The sequence below is a fragment of the Antrostomus carolinensis genome, unplaced genomic scaffold (assembly GCF_000700745.2).
Source record: "Antrostomus carolinensis isolate BGI_N321 unplaced genomic scaffold, ASM70074v2 scaffold3450, whole genome shotgun sequence".
Lineage (NCBI taxonomy): Eukaryota > Metazoa > Chordata > Aves > Caprimulgiformes > Caprimulgidae > Antrostomus > Antrostomus carolinensis.
The window spans coordinates 1-25,038 of record NW_010290424.1 but is presented as its reverse complement, the minus strand read 5'-3'; the positions used below and the strand labels follow the sequence as shown (position 1 = coordinate 25,038).

The following is a 25,038-nucleotide window of genomic DNA, read 5'->3' as shown; positions in this document are numbered from 1 at the left end:
GGCCCTGACTACAAAAAAAAAAAAAAATACCATAGTTTAAACTCCAGCTGAGAGGATTTTGTTTTGTTTTTACCTTTTGTGTACGCTGTGTAGAAGTTCAGCAGAGAGAAGCACCCTTCCCAGCCCTTGGGGCTCCATACAGATTTAACTCAAAGAGCTTGTGAACCTACCTCCAGCACTGTCATGTTATGGAGCTCCACCAGTCAGTACCTCACACCACTTGAGCTAGTTCTGTAGACAAAAGCTTTATCTGGGGTTTAAATACTGTACTTTTCCACAAGCAGGCCCTAGTCTTTCAAATAAACAGTCCTATGTCAGCAGGTTCAACTCTCTCAATGTTAGAGCCAATTTCCTCATGAAAGATAAAATGAAGCTAATCAAGACCATTGGGGAAATTGGTCTGATCAGCAATCTGACAAACTGGGGAAGCCACCTGAGATTTGTTTAAGGCTCAATACTTTGTTTAAGGATCAGTACTTGAGAATCAGGAGGTTAACACGGAAAAACAGAAGCTGATCAAATATAGGCGAGTATGGTGCCTAGAAAAGATAGATGGTCACATAGGCATCACTCGCCTACCACAGTGAAACTTCAGGATCCTTTGTTGTCTGGAAAGCACGAGCTAAGATCCCCCACACTACATCCTTTCTGTACAGTAATGTCAGAACCTGCCAAGACTCTGTGCTTCCTCTGTGTAACAGAGGAGAGATGAAGGCCTGAGCACCTCAACTTTCAGACACAGGGAGCTCCCTATATCCACTTCCATGTTGGCCAGTCACCTTCCTGCCTTTTGCCTGTCCAGACTTGTAGTGGATTTATTTTAACAGGCGAGATTGATTCCTCGTGGTGTTTTGCTAAGTCAAAAGGAGGGGAGAGCTAATTTAGGATCATCCGAGATGCTGGCAGAGCCACCTGCCTAGGAGCTTTCACTGCCATGGCCACGTAACAGTACAAACAAGACAAAAATACCTACATTTTACATGGACAGCCCGGACCCCTCCTCACACAGCTTAGCATCTTGTGCAGCCTCAGAGTGTCTTGGCTCTCAATCTTGCAAGTGACATGCAGGGCTGTCAATATTTCTCCTGCAAAACCACTACCAGGAGGCAGCTGTAAGGGCCCTGCTACCCTTACACACTTAGGTCAAACCCTACACATCGTTGGGATCCTGTTCAGCACATCAAATTTCTGAAATTGTCTCAGCCTGGTCATTTCTCAAACTTTTCTCTAGTAACATTTTTAAGAATGGATTTAGACTCCAATTTCCCTGTGTTTCTTTGAGGTGGAAAGACTGTATGTACAACAGGATTCCTAGGGTTTAAATTGATTATAGAAATTGTATTTTTCAACGAGCCTTCGTAATACATTGCATTTTCAGTGTAGCCCTCCTTCTGAGGATTTTAAAAGACTCCAGACACCACGATAGGTCTCAGAAGTGCTTTGCATTTGTAATGAAGCCCAAGGGAGGAAATATGATTCATTCTCTAAAACGCCAAGCAATTGGCAATAGCCACAGCCTTTATCTCAAAGGACAAAGTGTAGTTAGTTACAAGAGCCCAGCTCATAAGTAATGTTCCAGAAAGAGCTATTTTTGGAGTTAATTTTCCTCACTCCAAGGAGCAAAACAGTTTTAAAAAAATAAATTAAAAAATCCTGTTCTTTTGGAGGTCCTGGTTTCCTTTTGATGGACAGGCCCTCATCCATCTCAGAATAAAAACACTTCAGTGGGAACAGTCTTTTGTTTCTTTGTCCTTTCAGTAGCTCCTGCAGGACACAGGAACAGTTTATCCCAGTGCAGCAGCAGCTTTGCCTGTGCAGAGGTGAGGTTCTGGAGAGAGCATGTGTGATTTGCTGTGCATTCAGTCTTATTTTTAGGCAGCCAAGTAAACAAGCAAATGCCAGTTCTCTTTAAGCAACGTACATTACCGGTCTCCGCTATGAAACAACCTCCCACTAATGCAAATAACGATCTGCCTTCCCTCTTTCTCAGTCAAGATGACAGGACTTTCACCTTCACTTCCTAGATATAGGTTTAAATTAGAAATATTAATTGAGAATACAGAAATATTGACCAAAGGGACAACTACAAATTGAGACCCTGTGATGACAGGAAGAGTGGTATTGATGACATTAATTTTGACTGGTTTATGTTTCAATTTGCAGAGGTCATTCATCTCCTTCTCCTCCCAAATGAAGGGGATCCTCCTTTTTCTAATAGAGCAGCTGGGTCCCCTCCTAGAGATCCCTCCCAGTCTAGCCTTTTTGGTTTTGGTTGTTTGTTTTTTTTTTTTTCCCCTTCCTGAGAACATCTTTTATTTTGTCCATCTTTCCTCATGTTTCATGAGTTATTTCAAGCCTGCTTACTGGAAAGGCAACTTTAATCCATCTATTCTAATTTAGATTTTTTTTCCTAGAGACCCACCACATGTATAAAACAGGCAAGTCAGTAGCAGATAGGAAATGTTTACTTTTAGTTTTTGTTGTGGGTTTGTTTTGTTTTTTTTCCTATCAGACCATATTTCCTTCTGCTTTCTTTTTCAGATTTAAACAAGGAGTCCAGGAATTATTAAAAAAAAAAAAAAAAAAAGCAACAAAAAACCCCCCAAAACTCCCCACCTTCTTTTTCTCTGCCTGTTACAGGGCATTGCATGCATCAGACCCCACTTACACCAGTCACAACCACTGCAGTTTAGTTCCTTGCAGACTTTGCTGACCACACAGTGCTTTGTTGGGTGCTCACATCTCACCACCGTGACATCACAAGCAAAAAAAAAAAAATCCAGCTGCTTCCATTCTCCTTTTTCTGATTCTGATACTCTAAAAACATCACTGCAGGGAAAGGTTTTGAAGTTCAAAGCACACTAACTGTTCTCAGCTGGCCTTAATCATGCATGCTATACCTACACTACATATTAAACTAACATTACCATTTTTAAGAAGATTGTCCTAAATATAAAGCTAAATTGCTAGTTTTATTTCCAAATCACTCTGAAGAAAGTAACATTTTCTGAAATTCATTGTCTCAAAAACTAAAGATTCATTTTAGATGAATGCTAAGGTTTATGATTCATCCCATTATAACTAGTACACAGCATCTTAAATAAAGCAGACAACGTTCAGAACTGAAAGCTCCTTCCTCCATACCTCCTGCTTTTGGAAGAGACAGATGTTATGCTTAGGTGAAGGGCATGAGCATCATTGCTCCTTCAGTTAAGTGCTCTCTGGGCCCATTTATCTCCAGCTAATAATCCAATTTGCCTGGATGTACTTGACTCCAATGGGAGTGCAATTCACAGAGCAACTGCAGAAGGTAGTTCTTCAGGGACTCATCCTATTACACGGAGACAAACATTTTAAATACAGAATGTATTCTGCCAAAGTGAGGTTCACTCATGCAGCCTGCTTCAGTGATATGGCATTACTACAGCTTGCTTTTATTTCATAACTCCCATTTAAAAAGCAAACAGCACAAAACCTATTTAATCATTCATGGATTTATTTTACAGAATAGACTCTCTGCTGAATCTGCCTGTAAACAAAAATTGTGCTTTTGATCCTCATCCTACACCAAGCATATAAAAAGAAAGAGAAAAAGACAAACAAGTAATAGGAAAAAAGAAAAATAGCCAATTACTACAAATACACTACTCTATTTTTTCTACTTACTTTGATTCAACTGGTTACAGGTGTTTCACATCCAGAAAACATAGAAACCTACCACAACAACCACCTTCACATAATATTTCTCTTTGTATTCTTTCTTGAAAAGTTATGGCAATCACCTGACTTATTAACACATACACACCAAAAAAAATCCTCTCTGTTCCAGCCATTATATTTGGCACTTCATGAAACAGCTCACATTATGATAATGCTTCTGGGGGAAGGATTCACATAATTAAACATTCATAGCAGAAAAAGAAAGTATTTTTTGTTTTTAAGCAAGACTTTCAGGGCTAAGTGAATCTCTTACAAAACACACACTGTGATTTCTGTGGGTCTCTTTTTGAGACTCCAGCAGAAATGCTTTTTAATTACACTAAGAAATCCTAAAGAGCAGATCTCCAATAAAAAATACAGAGAATGAAACTGATTACACAGGAGTCTAAAAAATATTTCCCAGGATTTAGGAACTGCAGGTCTGTTCCTTAAAACTCACTATGTTGACATTCAGAGTGGCAGCCAGCACATCTTAGCTGTGAGCCTTTCCTGAGGGAATCAGCTGTCCTCTGCCCCAGCAGCTCCTGCAAGGACCATGCGCACTCAGGAGACAGAGAGATGCTTTCACACAACCTCACTCCTACACGCCTCACATTCAGCTATGGCCACATTGCCCCTGGTTAATAACAGCTCCACCAACATCCAGCGATAAAACACACTTACAAACAACCAAGAAGGATTAATAGCTTCTCTGTTATGTGCCCAGCAGCTCCTGCTAATGCTGAGTCATTTTAGGAACACTGCCTCAGAGCAAAAGCTCCCACAACAGGAAAACAAAACACACTTCAGCTTATGCACAAGTCTGAGTTTTCATAACCTCACCTTATCTTTCCTCAGGCAAGGCCTGAACCTTTCACTGTAGTTCCTCCATGCAGTCTAACAACCAAATCCACCTGACTACACCTCAAACCCTTGCTTTTCAGTAGCAAAACCTTCTCCAGCTGCTACTTATGTGGGGACCCAGCTGTAGCCCATCTTCATAGAATCATAGAATAATTTAGGTTGGGAAAAACCCTCAAGATCATGGAGTCCAGCTGTTAACCATATTCCAAAATACCCTTCTGAGGTAGGGAGAATCCAAGAAATACTGCTTTGATTTAACAACACTGCCACAACTGTGGTACAGTGCTTGTTTCATCTGATCTGTTGTGGTAGATCAGGGGAAAAGGTCTCTTCAGAGGATGTCAGGAGATGATGATCTCTCCTGGCACATGCACAGATCCCATTGTTATCCCACTTGCACCTTCCAAACTGCCACCTGAAGTATGGATTTTTCCTCTTTGCATCAAAAGCTTTTCTATTCACTTGGAAAACCAGTGTTGCCATGGTATCCAAGCACTTTAAAGCCAGACCTGCATTTGTCTGACTGTTTTCCTGTGAGATGGGGAAGTGGTTTTGTCCCTTTTTTATCAAAAGCCAAACCCATAAAGACCAAGTCCAGTGCTTAGCAGCTCTGGAGGTGTCAAGGCACATCTATGGCTACAGGTGCTCAAGCATCTTTAAGAACCCGGTCAAAACAATATCTCTTGGGTTGTGTGTTGGAAGGAGCTGAAAGCAGCAGAGCTAACCTTCCATCTACATTATGCGTGGGAGCTAATACAAAGAAACTTAGAAGGAAGTGTTGACTTATAATGAAGTGACTCATAATGACACCAATGCAAAACCTACTCCTAAAAACAACCCCTGCTCATTTTTTGTCCTTCTCTTTTTCTGTGCTTTAACAAGAAATGAGAGAAACGGAGCATTTAGCTGATTTTTGTGCAAACGCAAAAGCTTTCACCCACCTCACGCCTTTATTGAGAAGATGACAACTCATACTCTTTCTTAAGATCCAGTTTGGAAATACCCGGCAGTCATCAGTCTGTCTCAGACACATTGTGCTGTTTCAAGCCCCCACAAGCCACGTGCCTGGGGGTGCCTGCTCCTTCTCTCTAGCTCTGCCCTCCCCTTGCCAAGCAAGCCTGGCCCTCCAGGTCTTTGGACCAGAGCAGAGCAGAGACAGCTCCTGCTTTTTGGGGTATCACTTCTGAACCAAGACATACACATTAAACCCACCACACAGTCTGCAGAGCACTGACTCATTAGAGCATAGGACATACTCCTGCCCAATAACTGAGTAACATTTCTACTGAAGTGAGCCATTTAACAGAAATTTAATTAGGGAGAAAGGTCAACTCTTTAATTTCCTCTATAAATCCAATAGGACTACAGACAAATGTATTCCTGCATCTGGGAAATGGCGTTGTCACTTTACTCGAATGTCACAGCAACGCGCACTGTGCTGTCACATGAATACTGCAAGATGAGAGCAGAAGACTTTCCTTCCATCCACGGCTGTGGTTTTACCCCTATAGTAATAGTTTGTATATTTTTTTTCAGCCTTCCCTCCCTCCCTCATGGTTTTCTATTGCTAGAACTTAGTCACAGAACTGTGGTGGGTTTATTTTGGAGATTCGGGTAGGAAGAACAACCTTAAACCAAGTTTAAATAAGTAAATCTGCTTGTTAGAGTGGGGACAGGTGGCTGCCTGCACATGCTTTCCTAGCAGCTGCTTGTACCTTCTTTGTGCCCATGTCACTTGCCTTTTCTGCAGGACACCAAGCCCCACAGAGAAGGAAAACATATCTTTCCAGTCAAGAGCGTACTGCGTGCAAAACAGGTCCTGACAAAATTGTTTGATTCTCTCCCCGTCTATTTGGGGATCACCTTAAATGTAGGGTGTGGCAGATTGTTTGCCCTGTAACGCCCTTATGCATGCATTACCAAATCAGCTTTTGTGTTTCTATAGAAGACAAAATATCTGGGGGACGGGGTCTTGTGTACACACGCTCATCTATGTTGGTGGCTCCTCACTCCCTGACTCAGGAACTACTCACAAAATATTCATGAAGGCAGATAAATATAATTTAAATTTCTACAGGTATGGCAAACTGAAGCACAAGGGCAGCAATGTTTAAGGTGTTTCTGGTCCAGACTGCTACGATGGGACTTTCTCTGGAACAACTTTGGGGGGAAAGGATGTTTAAAGCACTTTCTCACAGAAATGTTTTATTTTGGTTTTAAGCTGGGATAGTTGAACAAGTTACAGCCAGGCTGCAAGAAGGGTTATAAGCAATGTGTAAGGGGTCTTACCTTAGCTCATACTTGATGAGCTTACTTACTTACTTACTCAAACTGAGTCCACAGCCTTAAGTGAGTTGTTGTTCATCATCTGCAGAAGGAACCCTTACCTAAGCATTAAAAAAACCAATACTAGGAGAAGACACACGTGCACACCCCCTCCCAAGCACTCACTCACACCTCTATGTCTCTATGTTGATGTATATCAAGGCTTTCAGTAGTAACAATGCAGAAGGTTATAACAGAAATTAATTAGGCTTCTGGGAAACCTGCATGAGAGTTTTTGATGCAGAAGAAGTAAACTTACAATGGTTTCTTGTTACTCTTAGAAATGGGATAATGTTTCCTGCTAATTTGGTTACTAAACTGCCTGATACTGTATTAATTTACTTCTTAGCTTAAGATGTTTGTAAGCTTAGTAGTAAAGATGTTTTAATAGGAGAACATTAGTAGGTCAGAGTGTGTTAATATTTAATTAATAACAACATTAATATTTCTATATCTATCATATGGGAATATAGAAGGATAAGGTTAACCCACAAAACAGAATATATGTTGCAGTATCTACTGCCAGATATTAACAGCTAGATTAGTTTGATGGTTTAAGGTAAAGAAAAAATACGTTGTGAGCTCGAGGAGGGGTTACCAAAAATAAGATCTTGGAGAATCAGGTTTTTTTGCTCTTGTTTCCACACTAACCAGGTCCTGTGTCTGCAGCAACAAGGTATAGATTTTCTTTCCTGGAGTGTTTTCGCTGTTGTTGCTGATATAGTCTGTTAAAATTATCATGGTTTGGGGTTTTTTTTTTTGCTGTGCAAACACAAAATGTTTCATATAACTTCAATGTGGCTGTTAGAATGCCAGACCTAAAGAAAGCACATTTAATTGGGGGATGTAGCTTTGATGAAAGAACATTTAATTGAAAGAAAGAAAATTTGAGGAAAATTGACAGAGAAGGGAGGCAAGTTGACGCCACGACATGGCATCAAGGATACAGAAAGTAACATAATTAGCACATGGTACTTAAAAAAATGGTGTTTCCAGAAAGAAGGACATACAGAATGGCAATTCTGCAGCCAAACAGAGTGGGGAGACCTAAGTCACCCAGCTCAGATCTGTGTCCTGCAGGCTGTGTTCCCTCTGTGGATGGTGTGGGGCAGAGGGGTCAGGTTGTGACCTCTCAGACCTCTTACCTGCAAGGCAGTTCTTCCAGCTCCTCTCATCCAACCATTTTGTCTGCTGTGGCTGGGACTGTTGAGTTTCAGTTAGGGGAAGATGGCTGCTGTTCACATTCACAAAGGTGAAATTTCTGGTGGCAATCACTTGTCTTGCCATCAGCCCAGATTTTCTTAATCAGCTTATTTACTTTAGTAAGAAAAAGCTACTATTCTCTTCACATTACACTTAATGTAATATTGAGGGAGAAATTCTGTGTTATGCTTTGCGCTGAGCTAAAGGTGAGCTCCTACCCCAGATGCACCATCTGGGGGGTTGGCATCTGATCTGCTGAGCTAATTCACCTAAGTAACAGAAAAATAGCCCTGCACAGACACGTAAACAAAAAAACGTGCTTGACAAGAGCCCAGTGGAGGAGCCAAGATGCTCTGGCAGGTGTAAGAGGAGGGACAAGTGGAGCAGGACCTTTTCGGTGGCAGCTGCTATAGATCCCCTCAGCCCCAACCATGTAACGAGACCTTTACATCACTCCTTGCTTGCTGTGCTCCACAGTGCTTCAGCAAAGCTTGACTGAAGTAGGGAGGTGTGATTCCCATCCTTCGCCTGATGGGATAGAGCTTCGTATGAGCTGGGGGAATCATCCCTTCAGTTTACTCAGTGGTAGAAACTTCTGAAGCCACGTGGATCTGTGTGTCACTGGCTCCAGGGCTACTTAGGGGACAACTAGCTGCCACCATGCATCACTAGGTTCAGGCTCAGACAGAAGTCACCCCTACCTATGTATGTAGGCACTCAGACAGCTGTCAGAACAGATTACCCCTCATTTGTCACCTGCCCAGATAACATGTTTTCAGACCTTCTTGGAAGTCTGTCATGAGTTTTTTGGTTTTTGTTTTTTTTTTTTAAAAGCCCACAGAATTAAATTATCATGTTTCCCTTCCCACTTGCTTGTGGGGAAGAAGTGATTGGGCTTTGCAAGTGAAGCTGGCAGAGATAGTTGACAACAGAGATAGTTGCCTCCTCTACATGTATGTGGCACCCTGTGCTGACTAGCAGGTCAAGCTGCTCTCGTTATCTGCTGTGGCCAGATGACTATGTCAGCAAGCAGTTCTATTGACTCTCCAGCAAACTGTCTCAAAATGAACTACCAGCTGCTTTTACAGCCCATCACAAGTGAGCATAACAGATTATTGAAGGCCAGGTTGGATGGGGTCCTGGGCAGCCTGATCTAGTGGTTGGCAATCCTGTCCACAGCAGGGGGGTTAGAATGAGATGATCTTTTAGGTCCTTTCCAACCCAAACCATTCTATGATTTGAATTGGAACTATGGGAATTTTTCAGGTCAGAAGTATTCTATCACTTTTCTCCTATTTCTTCCTTTGCATTTGAAACACACCTCGTTTTTCAGCTTTTTGTTTGATATAATACCAACTATCACAAAGTAAAACCTGTTCTCACCTCTGTCTGACAAACTGGTCTTTCATGGTGAAGAATTCCCTGGGTTTGGAGACTCACCTGCTGCCAGGCATACTGGGTTTGACTGGGATGGAGTTAACCATCTCCGCAGCAGCCCATAGGATGCTGTGCTTTGGATGTGTGACTAAAGCAGTGTTGATAACACACCACCATGGTGGCTATTGCTAAACAGTGCCTGCATCATGTCAAGGTCTTCTCCCTTTCTCATTTTGCCCCCACAGCTTGAGGTGGGCAACAAGTTGGGAGGGGACACAGGTGGGACAGTTGAATTCAGTTGACCAAAGGGATGTCATGGTCATGACATGGTGTCATGGTCAGCAACTAAAGCTCAGGGGAAAGGAGGAGGAAGGGGGTATGGCTGTGGTAAGAAGTACCCATCATGCATGCTGAGGCCCTGCTTTCCAGGAAGTGGCTACTTGTCTGCCTGCCACTGGGAAGGACTGAATTTATTCCTTATTTTGCTTTGTTTTCACACACAGCTTTTGCTTTCTCTATTAAATTGCTTTTAGCTTGATCCACAAGTTTGCTGGCTGCAGTCAACCCAGCACACTAGATTAAGGGAAATCTGAGCTAAATTGGGTTGGACTACATGACTCAAACCCAATGGATAATACATCTTTTCTTCTTTTTAGGAAAATACACTAGGTGTGCCTTCAGACAAACACTAAACTGAACATGTAACACAGACTGTAAACACTACAGCAAGGAGTCACTCAGAGAAGGCTCTGACTGACCATTCAAAACATTTAACTCCTCAGCACTGCACCATGAGGTCCTTGGTTTTAATAGCCTAGATTAAGGGAAATCTGAGCTAAATTGGGTGGGACTACATGACTCAAACTCAGTGGATAATACATCTTTTCTTTTTAGGAAATGGCACTGCACCACGAGGTCCTTGGTTTAAATAGTTTTTATCTCCTTTAAATAATGAGTCTAAGAAGCATCTTTAATTTGCCTTTATTCTTAGGTCAAACAATATCATCACTGAATTGAAGAACAAGGTTACCGGTTGAAATACAAGTGCGGTGTGAGACAAATATGGAAGATAACACTTTGCAAATAAATTAATACAGAATAATTGTCTTTGCATAGTTCAGAAGTGAAAAGTAGGAGGCCGCAGTGCGCACGTGCTGTGAACTGACACACCCCACCACAAAACCCCAAGTTCCTAGGTGAACTCTTGCAGCTGCAAATAAAACAAACCAAACCAAAACCACCCCAAACCTTAGAGAGCGCTAACTATTAAAAACCAGGCAGAAAGGGAACTAATGAGCTGCTTTTTTTTCTTTTTTCTTTTTTCTTTTTTTTTAAACAGACCATGCTGCAGAAGGAGTGTTTTCTCTCCAGAGATGCTGTTAGATAATCTGCCGTGGCATCCCATAGCCTGTCATACCCGACTGTGATGCTCCTTTGTTGCTGCCCATCTGAAGGCCTATTACGTTCTGTCCCTGACGAAGCTGCTCTTCTGAAAAGCCTCGTCGATTCTGCTGTGCTTTCCTGTTTGGATACACACACACAAAAAAAAGCAACATACACACATACCATCATTCTGTGTATGCCCAGAGGACCATGAAAAGCAATCTGAAATTGGCTCATGTTAACAGACATGTCCCCTGTAATGCAATATTTCATTTGCACCATCCCACAGGCTGGACAATACTGGCTGGGCTAATTGCTTTCCTGCAGTTAGAAATAATGCTCTAGTCAAACCTACAGCACTTCAGACTTTCACTGTACCACTTCTTCCAGAACCCCAGGGGACCTCCCCAGCAGCTATGACAGGTCAAATATTTATGTAGTATATAACACACATGGATAAGGTTAATTTGTGTTAAACTCTGTGGCTCTTAACAGCTGTAGTCCAGGGGATCTGATCAATGAGACACTCACCTGTGCTCTAATACAAGTTGATACCCATCTAGAGCAACAGTACAAATTGGTATAATTTAACTCAGAGGAGTAAATAAGAGCTGAAGGCACCTGGAGAAACAGAGAACTGACTTGTTCGTTTCGCAGAGTGGATGATGGCTGCAGGCAGGACAGAACAATTCCTCTGTTGCATTTTCCAGATCTCTCTCCTCTAAGCAATAAACTTTTCCCCTTTGCACCTGTGTCTTAACTGTATGACAGTCCTTTATCTTCTGTCAAAACACACTGATGGCTTTTTTCAGTGTACCCTGGTCTTAAAAGCCCTTTGGATCAATGAACCTTTGTTGGAGTTTAAAAGGAGCCTCTTTTCCCTGAAAATAGCACTGGGGGACAACGTGGTGGTTGGGAAGAAGCACACAAGTTCATACTCTGCTGCCTTGTGAGAGACAGTTCATCTTGGATTAATCTTTCATATACAGAAGGTGGGGAAAACAAATAATATACAAGGGAGAAGGATCAGCTTGTTGCTACCAAATAAGCCATATGAATCAGCAGATCCCAGAGGTCTGAGGGAGGTTTTTAATCAACCAGGCTTTACTCCCACCCAGGTACAATCTTTCTCCCTGCTGTGTCTGTTTGTCCTGGGATCAGGTTCGCCTACAACATGGCATTGCGTTACAATTCCCCTTTTATCCCCACCCCACCGCTTGATGAGAATGCTAGATTAGGTGCCTGCTGTGATTGAAAACCATCAACATGATCCTCTCTGTGAGGGTCTGATCCTGTACTGGTGCTGAGCACCCTGGCTCGAGTCCAAAAAAGCACTCAAACTCTTTGCTAGGCTCAGGGCATTGAGGACATTGCAGAAGAACCCATGATTTATATATTGATACATATGGAGCATCCTAATCTAAGAAGTTAGTTTGTGTTATGATGTTTATCTCAGCCTTAATCAGTTAATAATGAATAGAACATTGTGTTATTTGAAGTTGCTTGAAATCCCTATTCTCTGGACTTCAACCAGAGAGAACATATGGGAGTGACCGTATATAGGATGAATTATGTGACAACCTGGCCAGGTAACTGTCCCACTGGCCAACCTGGCAACAAAACTTACTTTTAGAGTGTCCTGAAGCGAAATGCCTTTGTTATAATACTAAAAATCATGCCTACAGGTTAAGAAGACCCTCACCCAGGTGAAGACCCTTCCCTTGAGCATGCATAGAAGTACTTAAAATGATGTAACCAATATGTAAATCACTTCTCAATTAAGAATAGGTAGGAGGTATTAATATGATAATGAAAAATGCATATAAAAGAAGTAACGAAGCTTGCTCTAGGTGTGCTTGATTTGTGGATGATTCCACCTGGCACCCAGGCCTGAATAAACACAATATCTCTCCTGAGCATGTGAGGTTGGGTAATTGCACACCGGGCACAAATCCACTTTTTGGACAACAGCATGAAAGCCCAGCAAAGCAGAGAGGTGAGAAATAGCCACAGGAAACCAGTAGTGACCTGTCATTTTTCAGAATGTGTCTGCAGTGTTAATGAAAATAGACTAGAGAGGTCTTATAGAAGCTCATCTCTCAGATCCCACAGCTCTTGCCAGAAAGCCCCCCGCTTTGGAGGGAGGCACGTGGAACTGCAGGCTCCTCAGAAAGCAACCCCATCTCACTGCTGCTCAATTTCTTTTCCAGAATACTTACACAGGCACCAAACTACTGCCAGGATCTCCACGAGAGGATGTTTTTAGAACTACTCCTATTACCTAATTGTATCTCAGGTTCACTGTGTCTGCCTTTAATTAAAATCCCAGGAACACATTCTATTATTTTTTTCCTCTTTCCTCCTAAAAATTTTCAGCCGTGAAAGCTGAAAAGTAACTCTGAACAGGGGGGAAAAAAAAAAGAACTACAAAGAAGAAATAAAAAGAGAGGCTAAAGGGAAGCCTGGATTTGCTAATAGAAGTTGATTACATATACAGTTTGGATCACATAGTGTTATTTTTACAATCATAAGCACCACATTTAGTGGTGATGGTCTTGTAGATAACAACACATACTTACATTTTGCTTTTAGGTTGATGGAAATGGTCTTAACTGAGACTGCAGAAAAAAAGAGGGGAGGACAAATCTATTATTCCCCTCAATGTCTCACACGATGTCAAGTTCTGTTTGGCCTGTCTGCCATCACCTGGCATCATCACCCTTACCACAAACGGAGCCCAACAGATTTGTTAACTTTTTGTGCCAACTTTGCACCAGCGCTTGTGGTTGCCCAACCACGGGATAACAGATGGCCATGGATCCATGAACCTTGCTAGGGGATGCAAAGAAAGGGGAATCAGGGCTGGTGGGACTGGGCATCGCTCAAGTGTGGGGGTATCTTAATCACCGTAGATCCCTGCATTGATACTCTTATTCCATTTAATCTTGACTTCTTTCAATTTAACTTAAGGCGATTAAGAATCATTCTGAAAGCCTGGGCTCATGACTATCACTGGGTGGCAGCGAGGGAACTTGATCTGCCCCAAGGGATGGGTAAGCCACTCAGAAAAAAGCTCCTGATCCACAATATGTTATTTCCTTATAGAAATAACACCAGTTTTCCTTAAGGCAGTGCTTATAAAATGGTATTTCAGGGTCTACAATAGATATGGATTGGCTATCCAAGCAGTACGGGCAGGACATACATCTAGGGGAGAAGGGAGGTGATCACATCTTCACTTATGCCAATGAAAACTGTTCCCACTCACAATTAAGAGTCCAGATGAAAATTAATTTTTCCATGTAGGACTTTGTTTTAGTTACATAAACCAAATAAGCCTGTCTGGGTCATAGTGATTTCATGTCTGGTTTATATTAAAGCATGTAACTCGATTTGAACCCAATTTTAAACCCAATTATATTCCATAAATACAAATCTATTTGTGCACGATATTAAGTTAGTTTAAACTAATTTCATATAAAGAATGCAGAGGAGTTTGCACTTATTCACCTAAAATTCAAGTCTCCTTTAGCCTCACTTGAACAAGCTCAAGGTGAGCTTGTTCAATAACACAAACCAAGTGAAGGTTGCTTTATTTTTGCTGAGCCTCATCTAGACACCAGAAAATTGAAGGAAATCAAAGCAGCCAGCACCCTTTTTGCTAACCAGTTTCAGACATTTCGGCATAAGAAATACTCTTGGATGGCAGGATCTCATGTCAATAATATGCCTGTGGGGCAGGAGGATTTCCTTTTTCTCCTGTCCCTGCTTCTCAGCCTCCTTAGCCAAAACAAATGGGAGTTTCAGAGCAAATAAACCGCTTTGCCAAGACAGAGAATTCTTTGCAGATAAGTGGTGCTCCCTGAGAAAAAAAAAAGATGACTAGGAAATGAAATAATTTTTGGTTTGATGAAAAATGGAAAGAGGCTTCATGCCTTCTCTTTGCTTGGTAAAGGGATCATTATTTGGGGGTTTGCAGACATCCATGATGGCTTTGTCTTCATTAGGCTTTCTGTCTGCTACCTGATGTGAGGCAAAAGTACACTTTTCCTGCCAGCTACTCTTAGGGGACACATATCTGCATGGCCACTGCCATTTTTGTTCCCTTTTCTTCATAAATGGATACAGAAGATTAGCTGGAGCTGCTAAACAGATGAGTGTCATCAAAACTGGTGGCCGAATTTCCTAAGGATCATTGTTGTCCTTACAGGGAATAAGAGTCAGGGTTAATATCAGTGGACAGGAAAATTATGTCTTTTCTTCAGTGACATCAGTGTGGCCCCTCAGGCAGCGAGATGGACATGCTGGGATGGAGCCTGGAGCAGGATGCTGCACTCCTGCCTGTGCGCACACCCAAAAGCCAACCTCCCAGCAGAATTCCCACCCGTGCACACTCCTCCACACCAACACAGCCCATAACAGCTGCATTCGAAAGGGGCACCTTCAGGGCTGAACCAGAGCTGGAGCCACGGGCAATGTGCTCCTTAGTCCTGTACCAGCAGTGCTGTCTTGGCTCTGGGGCAGGAGGGACATGTAAGGTGGTGTGATGAGGCTACATGAGAACAGGCTGTGCTGCACAGCTCCCACAGGGCTCCTCCCCAGCAGCCCTCCTGCAACTTCACACCAACAAGATATGGTAAGACATGAGCCTAGCAGTGATGCTCATAAAGTTGGAAACCAGTGAAGGGTAGAAAATGTTGCTGCCTGGTTGGGTCTTTGCTTCCCTCCTCTAAACTCCAGAAAGAAAATCTCTCCATTACAAGAAACTTTGGAAAGATTCTTCCCTTCCTTTCCCAATAAATTTCCTTAAAGCCTAAAGGCAGATGATACTACCAGCTTCCCAGAGAAGACAGCCCTGAGCAGCTGTGCTTTGGACTTTACCTGTGAAACCAGGATGGATCTCCTTTGTAGCAGCCGTCATCCTTGGTGACCGCCAAACTGCCTAGAGCCATTAAGGTTCTCTGCACTGCTGCCATGTCCTTCCCTAGAAAGCCAGACAGGGAAATTCATATAAGAAATCCTTGCACAACAAATAACTTGGCACACTGAGAAACAGTCTTATCCAATGTATTAATTAACTCCCTCAACTCCCCTGAAAAAGTGCATTAATAGCATTATAAATGCTACCCTACTGTTGCTGAAACAGAGGTACTGACATGCAAGAGCTTATTAAAAGTCATCAAAGGGACAGCTCTGAAGTGAAATTTAACAGTTCAGACATTTCCAGGTTTCCAGGCCTCAGGCTATTTTAATGCCTCCCCACACACTATTTAAGTCCTTCTAGATAATCCTTTTGGCAGTATTTTCTCCAATGAAGAGATCACTTTGGTGTACAAAGAGCTGTAATATACTGCACGAAACGTGGCTGAAGGAGAGCAGTGTGTTAAATCACAGTGCTGTGTCTCAGTTTCTTCCCCTGTAACCTGCTAAGGCTGATCCCACCATTTGACCCCTGGCAATTCCAAACAGTCCCTGTGCCAACAGAGTTCACAGCAGTCCTGGAGAGTTCCTGTGCAGATACTTCATGTCAATCCTTCCCAATTTAACCATCAGATCACCTCCCAAATCCTTTCTACTGGCTTCCTTTCTCAGGCTGCCAAAAATCCACGCTCTACAGTTTCATACCTTCAGTTCCTCCTATCCAGTCCACTATTCTTCCACTTCCTCCCTGTGTTACCTGAATTCATTCCTCATTTCAAAAAGTCAGGGCTCATCTTTATCTTTAGCCAGGTAAAAGACATATCTGCTCATCAGTAGTTCTTTAGGTTCCCTCCATAAACAACAGTGAGAAGAAAGCTTCTCAGAGGGTTAATATATCCCACCTGTACTGGGAAAGGTGAAATTGCCTATCAGCTGCTTAGAGGCACACCTTCCACCCAGCTGAAAATTCATGAGGTTTCCAAGAGGGCACCTTACCCCTTTGAAATATAAAGCTTATTTTCAATAGAGGTTAGCATTTTAAAAATGGTATCCCTTCCTCCTGTCTCTCCTTCCAAAGTGAGGATAATAAAAATATTATCTTTTTTGGTCAACGTCTTTAGCTGATTCCTCCAGTTAATTCAAACAAACAAAGAAGGGAGACATAGAAATTTTTTAAAAAAATTAAGAACACTTAATTTTTTCTTGGTTATTCCCCTAAACTTTGTCACCTGGAGTAAAAAGGGCAAGGAATATAAAGACATCAGAGTCAGACAGACTTGAACTCATTACCCAGTCCAGACATGTTAACTTTTTGAAAACTTTCTATCAAACATGAGTTGCAGCACATATTTCCAATTGTGTGGGGTGGTAAACTGTTGGGAATCTGCCTTTTGCCACTCCCTTCTTCTGAAATCCTTCTGTAAATGTTTCTACGACTCCCCTCCATTTCTTTCTTTCTGTTCCAGTTCTTCCTCCTTCCTGAAACAATTTATCTAGTTAACAGATCTGATTTTGACTGTAAGTTCTTCAGCTCAGGTTGGATGAGGCTGTGAGCAACCTGATCCAGTGGAAGGCGTCCCTGCTCATAGCAGGGGGGTTGGAACTGGATCTTTAAGGTCCCTTCCAACCCAAACCATTCTATGATTTTATGATTCTTCACATTGGAAAATAAGTAATTCATAAAAACAGGAGATACTAGAGACATGATGATGATAATAGATTTCAGAAATACCTCCATTGGACCAATGTGAATGAATATCACTGTAGACCAGCTGAAGCGTAGAGGGAAGTGACCGTTGCACATGCTGTGTTTATGCTCTGCATCACCCTGATGATAGGCAGATGCAGTTCAGGGCTTTGGTTCATACAAAACAATGCTTAACACACTGGCTGAGGTGAAGAAGACACCCTAAAGCTGAAAGCATCTAGCAGCTTCCAACTGTGGCTGTCATACAGCCTATTAAAGTTTATAGCAAACCTATCTGCAGGGGATCGTTTGCTCAGAAAATAAATTGTCAGCCATCCAGAATCCTGGCTTTACTGTATTTATTAAGGCAAACTGCATCAGACGGGGTCCTTGCTTTAGAGGGCAGCTGAAGAGCTGACATCCCACACACGCACATGGAAGAGCACGAGGCAGGAGCTCCCCCAAGCAGCAGATGTGCCATATGCTGTAACAGATGCCACACACAACGTCCTTGGGATGCCTCCCTCCAAACGAGGAGCACGGTGACTGACTGGGATGAAGAGGGATGTGAAGAAGGATTTAAAAGTGAATGGGCTGAATAATGATGGCAAGTGCAGAAAATAAAAGAAAAAGAAACAAAAGATGGGTAGCGAAAGATGACGGTCGGCCTCGCGGAGCCATCTGACAGCCCCCGCGCTCTGCACGTGGCTCTGCTGTATTTGTCAGTGCCGAGTGGGAGACACTGCAGGGGAAAAACAGATCGAGTGGGAACCGAGTGCCACGGGACAAAATAAAGCCACAGCCATGGACCTTGCTGTATGTGTGGGACGACCCCAAATCCGTGTGGTCTTGTGACATCTGCCCTCTTCCAGCAAAGAATACAAGGGGCTCTGTGGTCAACATAAAAAGGGCTGTGACAGATGTTTAATTTCCACTGAGAAAGTTGTCTAACACTGTAGCCACCTGACAGAAGGGATAATACGTGTTCACAGCCACATGGGTCCCCAGCCTCAGCCCCCCTGAATCACACTGCAGGGACCCACGCCAACGGCACTTCTTCTGCATCTTCAGTGTCCTCTGCAGTGTGCTTTGAATAGCACAGCCTCAGAGAGGATCTGGGCATGGCCTGTAGAAGGAGGAAAGGGCCTCTGGTTACTTCTTATGGTAAGCCTTTCTCTTTGGAGGAAACCTGGCTGGAAAGTCTTCTTCTCCAGGTCCAGAAAGGGGAAGGTTCAAACCCAAAGACGGAGAACTGCTCTGCACAGTATTCCTGAAATGCTTTTTTGTAAAGACTGAACAAGTACCCAGAGGTACAGCTGCCCTGGAAATATACCAGGGAGGTATCTGTAAAAAACAATGAACAGAATATCTTGAGCATGGATTTGGGAAAGCTGCTCAGCACAGTACGTTTATGTAAGAAAGGACTGAAAGAGAGGTGATACTTCTCCTGGATCAAGAAGTCACAGAGATGAAGAAAAATGCACCAGATGGACTGAATGAGTTTGAAAAAGCCAACAGCAGACTGCATCCTAAAACATTTTCATTAATCATTACTAAGAATTACAAAGCAAAAGCTCTCAGAAAACAATTAGTGCCAGAGAAAAGCTGTTTTTCAGTCACACATACTTCCCTATAAAAGTACATTGGCCTCTCCTCTTTTTCTAAAGAGGTTATGGCATGAAGTCTAGGAGTGCTGTAATTATGAAACAGTGAAAAAGAGACTGTCCTTTCTGCCCAGCTAATGCATCCAGGTTCAGACGATGCAGCCCTGGAGCAGCACATATGTTAGAGGTCAGCATTACGGTTAGATACAAAAAGCTTGCAGTGACTCATCGTTGGAGAAACATACTGTTTCATCTCAGCACTGAAATGAGCAGCAGGAGGGATGAAAAGGGAGTGGGAAAGTGAAGAGAGACAGATTAGTTTTAGGAAATCCTAAAATAACAGTGGAGAAAAATCTTGTATGTCTCCCTTGTAGGTTGTGAGTTGTGTTTTGACTTCCTGGCCTCTGGACTTCCTGTCCTTCCTTACATCTGTTGAGAAAAGGTGACTAGATGATCTTTTGAGGTCCCTTCCAATCCCTAATATTCTGTGATTCTGTGAAATGAGGAGAGAGCCACCACCATTATGAGCATTTTGTCTTCAAAGCAAGTCCTTTTAATTGTAAGGATCAATGTACTGTACTTTAATTTGCATGGTGTGAAGCCATTATGAGATGCAAAAGACTGCAAAGAACAGCATCTGAAGTGAGCTACAATCATCCCTTACAAGATAGATAAAGCTTCTCTTTCAACAGCCTGCTAGGCTGAGGTGGGGTGTGTGTTACTCCAGGGAAGTGAAAATCCCCTCATTTTAAGACATTCAAAAGTAGACTGGATGAAACACTAAAGACTGAACTGGAAGCAACAATTGTGCCCTTGTGCCCAAAAGTAGGATTTGTTGAGCAAATCTGGCATCCCAAGAACATTACAGATCCAAGTAACTCCAGTTGTCAGTACATGCTTCCCTTCTAACCTACCCACAAAGAGCTTCCCAGTCTTTCAGTTCTCGAACTGTCCTTCAGAGAAGTGATCTCTCCCACATATCCCACCAGCCTGTGAAAACAGACCCCACTTCTTTCCCTCCACGTGTGTTCCTACACAAACCAGCTTCTCGACGGGTTGCTTTCCTCTTTCCACTGTTCCATTCTCATGGCAGATTTTGGACCCTTTCACTACCCTGCAGCTGTCCTTGTTTTAAGCCCTCACACAAAGTGTTTTGCATCACCTTGTCCAGAGAGATGCAGGATATACAGTGTGTTTGGTTAGAGCACCAGGAAGAGGAGCATCACCACAGAAGTGGGCAAAACCAGCTGTAAAAATGCACAAATGACTCAGCTCTTCAGGAACTAGAACATGGAGTTTCCACTTCGAGCAGGGGATGGAGCCTTCACCTGGGTTACTGCAAAGCCACAGGGGCACTCTTGAATATTTTTTTAATTTTTTTTTGCTGTTGCCATAGTGACCTGTCTAAAAAAGCTGCATCCTTAGAGAGGGATGCTCAGCTAACATGGTGTTAGCAGTGAGATTTGTTTCTCACTAATCAGAAACAATCCCTTATAAGCTCCACAGAGGCATATATGCTCCTGGGAATGCATTTTATAGTGCTAATTTAAGCTTTGCTTATGACTTGAAAAATGTAATAAAATCTTGTCATCAGAAAATAAGGGGTTTCCATATTTGCTATTAGAAGCTACTTACTTGGAAATAATTAGCATAGAGAACATTTGTTTTATTAGTTCTGTGGGTTTCTATCAGAATAATGGGCTTCTGGGTAACACATGAGCTTGGAAAAGCTCCGCTATGCCCTCAGGGCAATATAAATCCCTCAGAGGAGATAATGCATCACCAGGAGAACATGGTAATGAGGTAAAGCAAAGAGACACAAAAGATAATTACATTAGAGGATATGTCTTAGACAAAATGCACCATTAGAAGACATCAAAGCAAAGCAAAATGAAGACTGCAAGCTGACTTCCAGTTTATTATTTTTACCTTCCCATAAATCCACTGTCTGGAAAATATCTGTTGTTCTTACTCCGTAGATTTCAGCAGCTTTTAAGAACTGAGAAATTTGTTCCATCTGCTTGAAAGCCATTTTTGATTCAGAGATCTTTGCAATGGGCTCATTTCCCTTTGGATGCAAACTGTTTATTAACTTGCATAACAGCTGAGAGATAAATATAGAAACAAAATTAGAAAGCAGTCACCAAACTAGAAGGCAATTTCTGCACATGAAATGATGATGCAAAATGATTTTGACCTAGCCAGTTTGTGTCAGGGACATAATTTATTCAATAAAAAACAAAGAAGTGAATTGATAATAACCAAAGTATATTAGAAATGCATTAAAGCTTTCATTAACTGATGGCAATAGCCTGACCATATAAATCCTAATCTGCTAGAAACAACAAAGCAATCACTGGTAAAGATTATATAACAACTGAGAGAGAAGAAACCACGTGCCCGAGCCAAAAAAATAAGCAATGTCAATTGAAATACTGTTAAAAGTCACTTTGGCAGAGATTCAACGATTAGAGTATTCTTACAGCCCACTGCAAACAGCAGCATCTGCCTGTTGTTCAATAAACCAATGGAATACAATGTTTTAGCTTCAGAATTATTCCCAAGAAGAAAAACAGTTATGACACAATCCAGTCCTTCAGATTTTCTCTATCTTTTCACCGTTCCCTGTCAACACTGATTATTTCTTAAAGAGAAAAGTATACATCTGATTTTAAAACAGATCTCATTTAACTGTATGAGAAAAGGTGCTGAAGGAATGAGTCATACCCATATATAACATCCATGACTCATAAGAATCATAAGTACTGTGCTAATCCCAGTGCACAAGTAGAATAATTATCTTCTGAGATTAAGATTCCTGGTCAAAAGAAAATAAATCAGATGCTAAGATATACATGAATGCACTGGCCATGAGCTCTGACCAATTTAGCTAGATGAAGACAGAAAATAAGGACATTGTGCATATAAACCCATGCAAGTATATAATTGGACAAAACACTTACTGTTCCATCCATCAACCAGGTTTGAAAATGTTGCCTTCCAGGAGGAGGGTGCTCTATCTGTTCTCCACACTGTACAATAATCCAGTTCACCAGCCTAGACTCTAATTCCGGGTCATATTTCTGTTCAATCTTTTCCTGAACTTCTCGGCTTAAGCCATAGCTTGGTCCTCTGTTAGCCATCTCTGGAACCAAAGCAGAACTTAGTGGGTAGAGTGTCCTGATCTGTGGCTTTGATGTAGACACCGGAAAATTAAAGAATAAAAGAGTCAGCAGCCTGCCCTATATGTTAGACAGTTGAACAGATGTTCATCAACACTGAAAGTAACTGTATGGCACCGGTTAGAGCTGTTCTGCAGAACAGGGGAGGGATCAACGAGGGAATATCTTTTCCCAAAAGCACAAATCAGCTACAACATTTTTTTTTTTTTTAAAAAGAAGGAAAAACCAGAAATCCCCCCTGCCCAACCACAAAAAAAACCCAAACCAACAAAAACCAAAAAACAGAAGAAAAGCAAGATTTAAAACAGAGTAGGTTTTAAAGAGAGGCTTCTGCTATGTTTACAGAGAATACAATAGAGTTCTCAGATCAGTGTTAAAGCTGCCTGCAAATCCAAAAGCACTTTAAAATTGCCTACCTAATACTTGCTAATAAGAAGAAGGCTGTACATGGGAGCTCAAGCAATCCGATTAAAGATGCAGTCAGGCTCTTCCTCAGCAGAGATGCAGGGATGGATATCCAGAGATCAGCAAACTGAAAAGCGTCGATGAATTTAAGAGACGAAGGCTGCCACAATGCCCTGCTGCTGCTGCTGCCGCAGCATCGTGGTTTGAAGAACAGTGTATTGATTTGATTTTCCTCACATATGAGGAGGGTCAAAGCAGGGGCGTTGCTAAGAGCCATTAAAGAGGCCTGCCTACTCAGTCACAGCCTGGGGATCCTGTTTATCTCGCCCATCTGCAGTCTGTTTTCATGCACGTTTCCTCAGCCTTACGCTCTTCACCCTCCAGGCTCAGCTTTACTCCACCTAGTCTGCATCAACCCAAACTGCACCGAGCATCCCGGTGCCAGAGAGAACCACAAACAGACCGACCTCACCAGACTGCACTCTGTTAAACGAAGGTCACTGAAATTACTACACATCTCGTCTATTTTTAATCACAAAGCAGAAGCAAAACCTTTTTTTCCTCCCTGTTCTGCATCACGATGCTAACAGGCTTAGAAAAATAATTTCTGTGTGAAAATTATTTCACGGAGAAAAATAATTTATCCTCGTCCCTGTTCAAGTGCTCATGAAAAGTTTCAACAGAGGGATAAACAGATGCAAAGTCAAGGAAGAGAAGGCAGGTAGTAGAATATTATTACCCTATTATTAGTATATATTAGGCTATTAAGTAGTCAACAGTGTCCCAATAAAACAACTTGAAGCACTAAATACAAAGGGAAATCACCAAAAACTAGCAAACCTACTATAAAGCACCAAGGATCTTATTTTCTGCTGGGATGAGTCAGCATACCTCAAGTGATAGTCCACATATGGTAGGTTAAATTTTGATTCTACCACTGCAGTGGTGGGAGGGAAGAGTAGGAAAGTTAAGACAAGAGACTTTTCTTCTGGTCTGATTGTACAGATTTATCTTTTATTAAATAAAATAAATTTGCTCCTCTCTGAGTTGCACCAGACTTTGTCAAATGTCTTTCATCCATGCTGTATTATCCACCCTGCTACGAAACAGTTCTCTTTTGGCAAATGATTCATGTTCAGCTCGATATGAAAGGAGGTTGATAAACCTGAGATGGATTCACAACCAGCTTTTCCAACGAAAGTCCTTCTGCTACATTCAAAAAGGAAAAAAAAAAAAGGGAAAGGAATACAGCTCCTGGTGTATGTATCTCACAATGGTCTCTTCATCCATTACTTCCTCATTTTAAGACCATGAATCTTCAGATTTATACTGCTTTGGATGCTGCTGGGCTTGAGCAGACTCAAGAGATGAAAAATTTAATAGATGACCTAATTCATTGTTGTCCTCCACAGGCATTTCATTTAGTGCTTTCTCTTCTCTTCTCTGCCCTGGTAGTTTTAAAACCCTATGAAATACTCGATTACATAACTCGGAGCACGCTACGTGACAGGGCCACCACTTGAGCACTTTCCATCCCAGCGAACACGCTGTTGAAGGCACAGCAAATGCGCAGGAATAGAGACTGCAGACCAACCCTGGAGATCAGAGAAGGAGTAAACTGGAGCTGCAACAGTAAAAGGCAGTACATGAAGTTGATGTCCTTTCCATTCAAACAACTGCTAAGGGCCAGGCCTTACACTCTTTGGCCAGCCCCACAAAGAACAAGAAGCTTTATTTTGTGCCTTTCAGATCTTTTTGCGTTCTTCTATTTAGAAGGGGGCTACCTCGGTTGCTTGGTTGTTTCTGGTCACCCCAGGGTGCTCAGTGCTCACTGGCAATGAGATGAAAGCCACCTACCTTTGCCTCATCCTCTGACCCCGTTTCCTAACTTGGGGGCAGGGGTGGGTAATTTAACTCTCCTAAGCTGCAGAGCAGAGATCTCCCCCTTCACGGATGTTGGCTACGCAACCTGTTCTCGAGGGACTGTTCCATACCATGAAAGCTGAAAAGCAAGCTTGTCCATCAACATCAATTTTTAATAAGGCTTTGAAAACCAGGAAAGCTGCAGAGGATTGGCAAAATGCCAGCCCCCTCCCTACCCTCCAGCCAATATTTCCAAAGGATGAGTAATCAAATCATAAGCCTGTTTCTGTGCCATCAATCCTGGGAAAAACAATGGAATGAATTCTTTTTCTTTTTTAAGTGATAGCGTTGATGCAATTTGCTAAAAGCTCTGTAACACATTAGAGTTGGCTACTGCATGACACGTTGATTGAGGAACGAAACGGGTTCTGAAACAACATGACACATTAAAGAGATTAAATCTGGCTAACTAGTAGGTCCTATAATATATTTTTATAATATATAATATAATAATAATAATAATATG

The 25,038-nt window shown here is 42.1% G+C and overlaps 1 protein-coding gene across 1 annotated transcript; it reads right to left on the bottom strand.

Annotated features, from left to right (window-relative positions):
* Nucleotides 1–10,434: 10,434 nt before the first annotated feature.
* On the bottom strand, nucleotides 10,435–22,995 carry TAGLN3 (transgelin 3). The gene is made up of 6 exons (XM_010173014.1): nucleotides 22,940–22,995; nucleotides 22,661–22,776; nucleotides 22,026–22,207; nucleotides 20,992–21,166; nucleotides 15,733–15,835; nucleotides 10,435–10,989 (listed from the first exon to the last, which is right to left on the bottom strand). The coding sequence occupies exons 3-6, from the start codon at nucleotides 22,203–22,205 to the stop codon at nucleotides 10,848–10,850; spliced, it is 600 nt and encodes a 199-aa protein (XP_010171316.1). The 5' UTR covers nucleotides 22,206–22,207; nucleotides 22,661–22,776; nucleotides 22,940–22,995; the 3' UTR covers nucleotides 10,435–10,847.
* Nucleotides 22,996–25,038: the final 2,043 nt, after the last annotated feature.